Source organism: Harpia harpyja, chromosome 5, assembly GCF_026419915.1.
Source record: "Harpia harpyja isolate bHarHar1 chromosome 5, bHarHar1 primary haplotype, whole genome shotgun sequence".
NCBI lineage: Eukaryota > Metazoa > Chordata > Aves > Accipitriformes > Accipitridae > Harpia > Harpia harpyja.
In genome coordinates this window covers 4,872,018-4,882,608 of record NC_068944.1, presented here as the reverse complement: position 1 = coordinate 4,882,608, position 10,591 = coordinate 4,872,018, and the positions used below count along the sequence as shown (strand labels likewise).

Here is a 10,591-nt window from a genome sequence, read left to right as displayed (position 1 = left end):
CTCAGCGCTGACAGGGTTTTGCCCGTGACAGGGCTGGGGGCCGCCGCCGCCCCCCCCACAGCTTTTCCCGCCCAAAACCCGCTCCCACACGCCCCACGTCCCCTCGCCCACCCCCGCAGTCCCTCCGTGCACCGCCTCGCCCGCCCCACCCGGGGCCGCCTCCCCTCGCTCCGCCGCCGGCCGCGGCGGCGCAGGAGCCCGCGGGCGACCGCGTAGGAAGCGCGCTCGGCCGCCGCCTGCCCGCCCGGCCCCCGCCGCCGCCGCCATGGCGGTGCGGAGCCGCGGCGCTTGGCGGCGGCGGCTGCTGCTGCTGCTGCTGCTGCTGCTGCTGGCGGGCTCCGCCGCCAGCCCGGCGGAGGAAGGCGGCGGGAGGCGGGAGGCGGCGGGCGGCGGGGAGCACGGCGAGGAAGCGGCGCGGCCTCACCACGATTCTTCGTACGGCACCTTCGCCAGCGAGTTTTACGACCTGCGCTACCTCTCCGAGGAGGGTGCGGCCAACGGGGGGCAGACGGCGAGGGGGGGAGCGGAGTCCGCCGGGGAGGGAAGGGAGGGCCGGGGGGGGGGGGGGGCTGTGGCGGCGGCGTTGTTCAGCACGAAGGCCAGCGCCCGCCGCCATTTTCCGCGGGCCTGTCCTCCTCCTCCTCCTCCTCCTCCTCCTCCTCCTCCTCCTCCTCCTCAGGGGGCCGGCAGCGGAGGGGAGCCCCCCGGCTGCCCTGCCCGACGGCCGGGTCCTCCCGCAAGGCGTCTTCAACCGGGCGGGGGGCCCGGGCAGCCCACGCCGGGAGGCAGAGCCGGAGCTGGGAGTGGGGGGGAAGGCCGCGGCAGGAGCCCCGGGAGGGCTCCGGGGGTCCGGGCTTCGTCCCGGCCGGCGGTGGGTCGCCTTGCGATGGTGCAAAGCCGCTGGGGAAAAGCTTGCCGGGGCGCTGAGTTAAAAGGAGTGCTGGGTTTGGGGGGGGGTTCGAAATGCCGTGTGATGTCCTGAGCGGTGAGAAACCTAGAGGTCGTGGGGCTTGGGGTGGGTTTGTTGGGTTGGTTTTTTTTTTTGAATCTACGAACGGCGGAATGTTAGAACTCCAATTTTGTGGCTAGGCTGCGTTGACGACCGGTTGTTTGATGCATTCGAAAAAAAGGAAGAAGTGAGAAGATGGGGTGTCCTGCGACCGGTCTTTCAGTGATGCTCTGCCACAGGCTGCTGTGAAATTTTGCCAACTAAATACGTTCATGCTGGGTAATTTACCCAGGCCCCCGATACGGTCAATGGGGGGCTGTAATTTGCAGTTTACAGCGTACTTTCTCTCTCTGTTGGCATTGTCAGAAACCTGGGGAAGCGAATCGGGGCTCCCAAACGCTAAAGTTGTGTAGGTTAAATGTCTGTTTGCAGATGCTGTAACTAGCTGGAGTGTTTGTTTCCTGTTCAATGAAGCACTTTCAGAGGACTTCCTCCTTTCACAACTAGCACTTTGGGTTTCAGTTGGCTGAGTAAAAGAACATCCTATTAAAATACCTGTGTTCATGCAACAGACACAAACTTCTACAAGCCGGGACAGAAAAGGTCTGTTTGCAAATGTTCGCACTTTCTCTTCAGTGTACTATCGTACAGCAGACGGGATTGCTCGGAATCATGACTTTCATCGTCCGGCTCTTCTGGGTCTTCCTTCACAAGTGATTGCAGGTCATACCTGCAGGCAATTCCCTGTTTTGATACTCTCCTACCTTTTATTGCCGTGTGTGTTTTATTTTACTTCTTAATGGAGGGTGTATTATAAGGGCCTTTCGGTATCCGCTCCTACAGCTCTGAACCTGGTGCCCTGCATTTATACTTAATACTGTCATTTATGGCGAAGGAGTCAGATTTAGTTCCCTTACGGACTTCCTGAGGGCACTAAGAACGCGCACAAAGAGTGCAGTGAGCGGAGATCCCTAATTGTTAGTTGACTGCACTACTCCATGTTCCTGCTGCCTTAAGTTAACTTTTGCCCTCGGTGTAGCAAAGCCATCCGCTGGCATCCTTCTCCCTTCTTGACAAATGTAGGAAACCTGAGAAAATTTTTGTTTTCAATTATTGGTGTTACTTTGATATCTGGATCCAGGACCATCTAAGCACGGGATTGTGTACGTGACAAAGTAGTCCCCCATCTGAACAGCTCGGTTATCAGCAGACAAAGTAAATGCTATTGGAACCCTTTCTCTTTAGTATTACTGCTTCTTATTCCTTGTATTTTATTTAGTAATGATTTATTCTGATCATACAGGTTACCCTTTCCCTACTGCTCCTCCTGTGGATCCCTTCGCAAAAATAAGAGTGGATGACTGTGGAAAAACCAAGGGATGCTTCAGGTCAGTCTGAGAGAAGAGCGCAGATACCTTTATGTTTGCAAATGCTGACTGATTATATTGGAGACTATATTCATTGTAATAAATGTTCATTATTTAAGAACATACTTTGTAGTTATGGACTATACTCTTTGAGGAAACTAGATCATTTAAGGATATACATCATAGTTCTGGACCTACAGCTATTTCATGATTCTTGTATTTTCATGAAGCACTTACAAAAGCAGGGCTAGGAAGGTCAACAGAGTAACACTGTGTGTAATTAATTGCTTGCCGTACTGTTTAAATGCTATACATTCTTACACTGAAAGAGTGATAATTGCTAACACTTAATTAGTGGTACTTTGTGTATAGCATATTATATTATTATGTTTTACTGCCATTATACCAAAATGCATTCTTTTAGTTTTTTTCTTGCAGAAACGTAATGAAGTTCCATAGCAGGAAATTGTGAGGAAAAGTTACATGTATTCCAATTCCATTTAGGTACGGTAAACCTGGATGCAATGCAGAGACTTGTGACTACTTTCTAAGTTACCGTAGAATAGGAGCTGATGTTGAATTTGAGTTGAGTGCCGATACTGATGGCTGGGTGGCGGTGGGATTTTCCTCAGACAAGAAAATGGTAAGACATGTACAGTTCTTCATGTTGACAGTGTGCACACTTTTACAGGCTAGGATATAAATCGTTTATGTTTGTTCTGCCAGAAACAGAGCATATAAGGAGAAACTGACTTGCTGAAAACACAGCACCATTCGGTAGCCACCCTGGAGGCAGAAGCCAGGCCCGCTGCCTCCCAGAAAAACTGCCTCATCCTTCCTAACGTGTCCTTTCCCTTCCTCTCTGAGCATTAAAACAGTATTTCGGTTCAGCTCTGAATGTCTGAACGTTACTAGCTTTTTGCCCTCGGGGATAAGCCAATTCACGTGGAAATGTCCTGTTGTGCTTTATGTCAGTGTTACTTGGCCAAAAGGCACATCAGAAACTAAACAGCAAATAATTTTATTCTTCAGTAAATCAGCTGACTTTCAGTGCTATAAATATGGCTTTCACGGTTAAACTTTGGAAATCTTTTTGCTTCTTTCATACCTGTGTGCTGTTCCAGGGAAGCCACAAATGTGTGACAAAATGACTCCTGCTAATTTAAACATACATACTCTAGCAAGCAGTCTTGTTAAAATTTCTTCTTCTATCTCTCCTGGATTTTATTGGGTTTGGTTTTATGCTTATCCCTGTACTTACTTTCTCATTCAAAAGCTTCACTTTTCATTGTGTTTCAATAAGCAAAACAGGAGCATGTACTGTGCAAAGTTTAAAAAACCTGAGCAATAGACGACGTATGCAAAGATGTTTTGTCTGTGGTCCTTGGTAAAATGTTTAGGATTAAAATGCAGTTCATAATGTAGGTGTTCGTATACAGAAACACGCCTGAGTATATAAAACAATACTGAGCCTATGTCCTAATCACAAGCCAGAGGACAGGACTCTTTCTTGTACAGCTGTAAGCAGTAGTCTGAAAAAAATACAGAATTTAGACGTCCTGGGCTGGGCTAGGACCCACAAAAATGAATGGGAAGACTCACGCTGACCTAACAATGTTTTTATCAGACCCAAAATGAGAAATAGAAAGAAAATGTGAGGGCAGATGCTTTTCAGTCATTACCATATATGTTTTAATATGACACTGTAAATAAACATAATAAAGGTAGAAGTCTTTGTGTCCTAAAGAACAGCTCACATCACAAGAAACAGTTCATCTTCTTTTTAATGTTGTGAGGAACAGTTTTACAGCCAAATTTTGGGCAGAGTTTAGATGCCTGGAAATGCATGTACTCAGCGGGGTTTTCAAAGCAGCTCAGCACCATTTACGTATTTGGCCCCAAGCTATCAAAGATCATGGTACCAGTCTGTAACTCTGATATACTGGCAGTAGGTCCCAGGGTCCCACTGCCGGCAATTCATCAGCCACTTGGAAAGCAGGCCTTACCTTTCATCCCAGGCACACCAAGCAGCATGTTAAGTCTCAGCTTCTGGTAAGAAGAATAAAGTAAGTGTAAAGTAAAAGGATTCGCTTCCAAATCTGCTGCGTAGGTGATCTAATGCCCATCAGTCAGCTGGACTAAACCAGCTAGCATCTGTCTTCCTCTCTTGTTCTCCTGCTGACTTCATCCTTTTTCTTAACTACTTCCAGGATGTTTTGGTGTCCTGGGATGTGCAGGCTCTAATGGTAAAATGACTTTGAGTCAAAACAGCTTAGCTGTGAGAAGTGGGCTGTGCTTGGAGGCCCTAATCAGAATGGTGTGGCCTGGATAGCCACAGAAGTTCAGGAGAAAAAAACTCTTTTGTGTCCTCAATAGATTTTTTTTTTTTTAACTCCTGTGACCTATTTCTTTGTCTCAAATAACATGCTCTTCCACTTGCAGGCTTTTGTGCCTAGGCAGGATTTGGTAATGTCATTCTGTTAATTGAGATTCGGAATACTTTTTTCTTTCCTTTTAATTTTTTTCTATGAGAAAACAGCTATATTTTTGCCTCTTTGTACTTAAGAATGAGGGATTTGTGCTCAGATGTATAAAAGTTAAACTTGGAAAGTAAGTCATGGAGAGCAAGGATAGGCTCAAGACAGAAGCTGGAAAGGTTGCCTGCAGCAGCACCGAGGTGCAGAAACTGTTCAAGCATGTGTTTTTACCTAGTTGTCCCCTTTTTCCCACACTTCTGGCACATCTTTTACAAATCCACATAGCAATGTTCCCGAAGAGCTGAAATGCACCCTTTTTCTCTCCTTTCCCTATAATAAGGAACTGAGAGATGATCATGCTAGCAAGCATCATGTCTATCATCAGCATGACATATCAGAAAGATTAGTATTGGAGAAGTGGGGCCTGTATTTAATACGGCTCTGTGTTTTATACCACCTGTGGCAGTGGTGTTCAGTAAAATGCCACTCATCCAATTTGCACAGTGTTTTAATGGTTCTTGATACTAAAGCTTCTATGAGATAGTACTCCTAAAATTAATCCCTGAGTGATGCAGTGCTCTACCACTTTGGCAGTGACCTTAAGCAATAGTTCTAGCAGCTGCTTTAATATTTCTACAAATGACCTCTACAAACAGTTGTCTCACACTTCCTTCTGTCCGTTGTTTCTTTGCTTGATTGGAATGCTTGGCAGCTGTTTATGCTGTATGAAGAAGCACATACTGATTACTTTTTTTCTTGTATCTTACGGTGTTCTGTATTCTCTTACTACATGCTGAACAGTTTTCATTTTCTCTTAAGAGATACAAGAAGTGGTGTTCCCTTAAGTGAATGTGAGAAGAGATTAGAAAAGACAGACTGCAATTCATGCCATTTTTTTCCTGTATTTGGTAGATTCATCTCCTCTATTTTACTAAATTATATTGGTTTTCTGTCCATGATTTGATGTAGTGGGTTTTGTACACATCAGGGATTCAAGACTGCCAGTTTTTATGAAGCAGGGTCCCAGAACTTCACAAATTACAGAAGAAAACAGCCTTCCACGGATCAATTAATTGTGTGATGTCAGGGTGATATCATGTCTTACAAATATGTTATATCTGTTAGGTAAAATAACTCTCGGAAAGATCCAAAAGAGAATTCAGAGTTAGTAAGGGTAAGTAAATATTACTATCCACTTTGTGCTTTTCAATCTGATTGAAGACACATGGTTAGGGAAACAAATATTTGTGTATATATAACTTTGAAAGAAGGAATGAGAGCCCGAGGTCTTGATTAGTTTTTAATAATTAAAATTATATACATAAATGAGGAAATGCTTTGTGACACTTTTGTTTTCCTTCTACCAATATGCTTTTACGGTGTAGGGAGGAGATGATGTCATGGCTTGTGTTCATGATGATAACGGAAGAGTCCGAATACAGCACTTCTATAATGTCGGTCAGTGGGCTAAAGAAATCCAGAGAAATCCTGCTAGAGATGAAGAAGGGGTTTTTGAAAACAATCGTGTAACATGTCGATTCAAGCGTCCTGTATATGTTCCCCGAGAGGAAACCATCGTAGATCTGCACTTGAGTTGGTACTATCTGTTTGCTTGGGGTCCAGCAATTCAGGGTGAGTTGATTTCTGTGTTACTGACAGAACTGAGGTGCCAAAATGGATAAATGTCTTTCAATTACATTAGTCTTACTAGAGCCCCCTTTTTTTCTAATGAACTAAAACTCTGGCAGCGTGAGGCTTAAAAACAGATAAAAAGGAAGACAAGCTAAATAACAGTCTCCTACATGTCGTGTTTTCTCGGCTACATCGTTATTACTCCCACTCCCCAAAGCTGAATTTAGAAGAACTTCATAACTAGAATTTCTGATTTCCTTTGAAGTATGTTTATTGTTTACTTGAATTTCGTTTGTCTTATTTGGAAGTTTAATTTCAGAAAGCAGAGAAATCACCTTACTCACTGACAGTGTAATATTGCATGCTCCTGTAGGTTTGAAAATTACTTGGCTGTCTACCTGTTTCTTTGGTAGACTTATAGAAAAAAATGCATCTGACGTTATTTCTTTCTGCCCTTACCTGTTAAAGGTTCTATAACTCGTCATGATATAGACTCACCACCTGTATCAGAGCGTGTTGTCAGTATTTACAAGTATGAAGATATTTTCATGCCATCGGCTGCCTATCAAACCTTCTCTTCTCCATTCTGCTTACTCCTCATTGTTGCACTGACCTTCTATTTATTGATGGGAACCCCATGACCGATGGAAGATAGCAAGAATTTGTCAGTGGAAGTTTCTCAGGATGGACGGCTATTCGGATGGACGATGCGTTTTTCTATTGGAATTTATATCACACCACCATCCTCATCTAGCTGCTTTTGAACATAGTTAGCTTCTCAGGAGAATGAAATAACCATCTCCTTTGAGTGGCAGAGTGGTGACAAATCATTTAAGAATAATCACTGAACACATAGGAGAATATTTTCAGTGTTGTGACTACTTGCTTAAAGAAAAGGAGACTTTTGTAAAATCAATGTGTGTGCGTGTGTGTGTATGTGTGTTTGGGAGGGGTGTCTGTCTGTATGTGTGTTTAGGTGAATTTAGTGATGGACACCTTATCAAATAACAAAATTGCCTTCCAAATTGCTCCCAAAAAGCAAATTTGGGAAAACATTATAATGCTGTTTGGTACTTCTGGAGCAGACAGCACAACTCCAAGTGCAGTTTCTGAACTTAAGATCCGGATACCGACACAGCAGTATAAAACCTGCCCTTCAGTAACGGACAGTTCTCCCTATTTTTTTTTTATATTTATCAAGGTTTACTTGCTCTGGTACTTTCCAAAACTAAACTTGCATAATCAAGCATTAACATGGGTTGGTTTTTTTTTTTCCCCAATGGAAAAGAGGTGATGAATGTCTGTCTTTATAATAGTAGAGTTTCAACAACCTTCTTGAAAGAAATGGCTACTTCCTTTATGAGTGAGATATCAAGTTATTTAAACAAGGGGAGGGGAGAATACAGTAATGTAAATTCTCCATACATAGGAAAAACAAGCATAAAACATACAGAATATAGAAGTTCCAACAAGCCATAGGATGTCCTCCCAATAGATTAAATCAATTCTTCTCTTTTTATGAAAAAAACAGTAATTTTGGTGACATGTAAATACGTTTTTAAGCAATTGTGTAGTAGTATGAAGTAGTCTGTTTTTCTGTGTTGTATGCCTGTATATCCGGTTCATGTTAAAGGTGAATATGGGCAGCTGGTGTTAACTTACAAAGACATGGAAATATAATTGAGATTATTTGTAAGGAAAGATAGGAATCAATAAGCAGAGCAGTATCTTTAGTTTCATCAAACCACTGCTAAAATGTAGTTACTGTGGAAAAAGATGAGCTAAAGAGGAAATACACTAGATTTTTTTTTTATCACCAAAAATATTACAAAGCTAAATATTACAGAAATGGAAAGTGTCAAAATGTATTTATGAGCCACAGAATATTATGAAAAACTGAGTTCTTGTGGACAATTTCTGTTCTTCACGTAATAGGAAGTGTATGACACATGGCTACATGGAGCAGTCAAATGTGCTTACATAAGGTTGCTCATTCACTTCCCAACTTGCATTAAAATTCCATTTCAATAGAATTAAAATTTAAATTGTGCCAAAGTTCTATCTAATGTGGTACGCTTGAGGACTCTGTAACATAGGATCTGGTAAAGTATGTGATGGACCTCCTTTCTATTCTCATTGCTGCACAGAGCGTAAAAAGATTAACTAGCTTTGCTGGGTTTGCATCGTTATTCACAGACTGAAGTTTGTAGACTAATTTTTCTTAGGCTTGGCATTCTTCAAACCTGTGCTTAAAGTATATGAATTAGATGATTGAAAATTAATCCAAACGTTCCATTGCAAACACTTTATCCCTGTTTCAAAAGAAAGATTGTGTAGTAATATATATTTTCATTGATGTCTGTAAGGATTTGTTCACTTAAAGTTACTGGACTAGAGTTCAGGACGGGGGGAAGAGAAATTCAGAATGAAGTGAACTTTAAAAGTGCATATAGTAGCTTTATTTCCTATAAATTATTTCTCTCAAGTGGATAGCCTACTCATCATCTGATGAAATATATAGTGGAGACCACCCAATAAGGAAGATCTGCTTTGGTCCACCATGGCTGTAAAATTTAGCTTTAAGATTGGCTGAAGCAGATGGCTGAAGCCTGGATAATGAGTTTTATATTCAGCAACCAGGTGAAGTGAAGAAATCATTAGGGCAAATTCCTTCTCCTTTGTGCTAATTTGTAGGCAACTGAGATAGTGCAGTTCCTTCCCAGAGATCACAGCTATTTAAAGTAGCCTCAGGGTTGCTTTAGTTTATGGCCTTGTATTTACTATTTTAGTTTTAGGCATTTACCTGATTATCCACTAAAGGGCTAACCTAATAATTGAAAGGTACTGAAGTAGGATAGAAACCCATTTTGACTCCTCTTTTCTTCTTTAATACAGTGCTGGGTTTAGGATAGCCTGGCTGGACCGGAGCACAGAGGTACGTTAAAGATGACAATAATAATACTAAGGCAAACGTGCAACACCCGTAGAGCTGCTTCCCACTTATATGGAGTCAGACATGTTTAAAGTTCAGGGTCTACAGCAACAGCAAATTCAGAGCAGAGGCACAGCTGCTTAAGGCTATGTCTGCTGCAAAGTACAAACTGCTTCAGTCTTCAGCTGTACCCATGTTCTCAATTAGGGTAAAAAAAAATACTTTTTTTTTTTTCCTTTTTCAGTTTACTTGTCAGTGTGCTGTCTGGTGTTTTTGTCATTGTATTTTTCTCTTGTTGAAGTACTAGCAGAAACGTTCACTTCCATTAAAAATTTCACCCAAGCTTCCAAGTACTTAATTAGCACTAATTAAGTATTTCTAATCAAAGGGGTGGAAATAAAAGGCCGCAAGAAGCAGCAAAACCATCTGTTCTGTGGTATTTCAACTGAGGGTTGAGTTTAGCACAGAGTTTGTCTGAGAGTTGCTCTTCAGAGTGGGAAAAGCAGGAACGTGAGATTCAAGTTGACAAACAAAGAAGGTACAAGTGTTTCGAAATTACTAGTTACGAAGAAATATGAGAAGAAAAAGGCCATTAGAGAAATGAAAAGGCTTTACCTCGGTGGTGTTTAACTTTGTATAATACTTGGTAAGTCTTAACATTTGAGCAGGTGTAGTAACTTGTCATGGAAAGCATTTTGGTTTTCATATGGTTTGTTTTGGTTTTTTTAATGTTGAAAAGCAGGATTGATCCCTGTTACACGAAGTTACTACAAAGTAACTTTCTTCAAAGTAAGTTTTAAGTGATTATGGCATTTCAAACAGTTTTTGGATTTTTCTAATTAACAGGTACCAACACAAAGTAGAGGAAAATGTCTCCTTTGGAAAAGGAGGCAGACACTTCTTTCTCCAAATCAAATTACTCTTAGTTTCTTTATGGTGACTACTAGCAAGCAGCTGTTAAAGAATACCTTTCCAAAGTGCTTTTCTTTTGAGAATTACCTGCTGCAGGATGACCTAATACAGAGGCACAGAGTTTAGAAAGTGCATGTTTAGAGTATGGTGTCCTTTGGAAATTCAACTCTGATTATTAGTTAGGAAGATAGGACTGACAAAGACCATAAGGCATTAATTAACATCCTTGAATATGTTCTTTCCATGCAGAACAAAATTCACTTGCGACCATTGCTTGTTACGTTAACCATATTATCGCCCTCTGCTTGCTCTGTCCATGTTT

The 10,591-nt window shown here is 42.2% G+C and overlaps 1 protein-coding gene across 1 annotated transcript; it reads left to right on the top strand.

Moving 5' to 3' along the window:
• The first annotated feature begins 245 nt into the window (after positions 1-245).
• FRRS1L (ferric chelate reductase 1 like) lies at positions 246-8,491 on the top strand. Its single transcript, XM_052788156.1, has 5 exons — positions 246-488; positions 2,253-2,337; positions 2,821-2,959; positions 6,179-6,425; positions 6,894-8,491. The coding sequence occupies exons 1-5, from the start codon at positions 266-268 to the stop codon at positions 7,064-7,066; spliced, it is 867 nt and encodes a 288-aa protein (XP_052644116.1). The 5' UTR covers positions 246-265; the 3' UTR covers positions 7,067-8,491.
• Positions 8,492-10,591: the final 2,100 nt, after the last annotated feature.

Bases quoted from the DNA above. Each gene is read 5' to 3' on its own strand.
- FRRS1L (XM_052788156.1), top strand. From the start codon at position 266: ATGGCGGTGCGGAGCCGCGGCGCTTGGCGGCGGCGGCTGCTGCTGCTG. The intron at 2,338-2,820 runs GTCAGTCTGAGA...AATTCCATTTAG, and splicing joins AAAACCAAGGGATGCTTCAG to GTACGGTAAACCTGGATGCA. The intron at 6,426-6,893 runs GTGAGTTGATTT...TACCTGTTAAAG, and splicing joins TTGGGGTCCAGCAATTCAGG to GTTCTATAACTCGTCATGAT.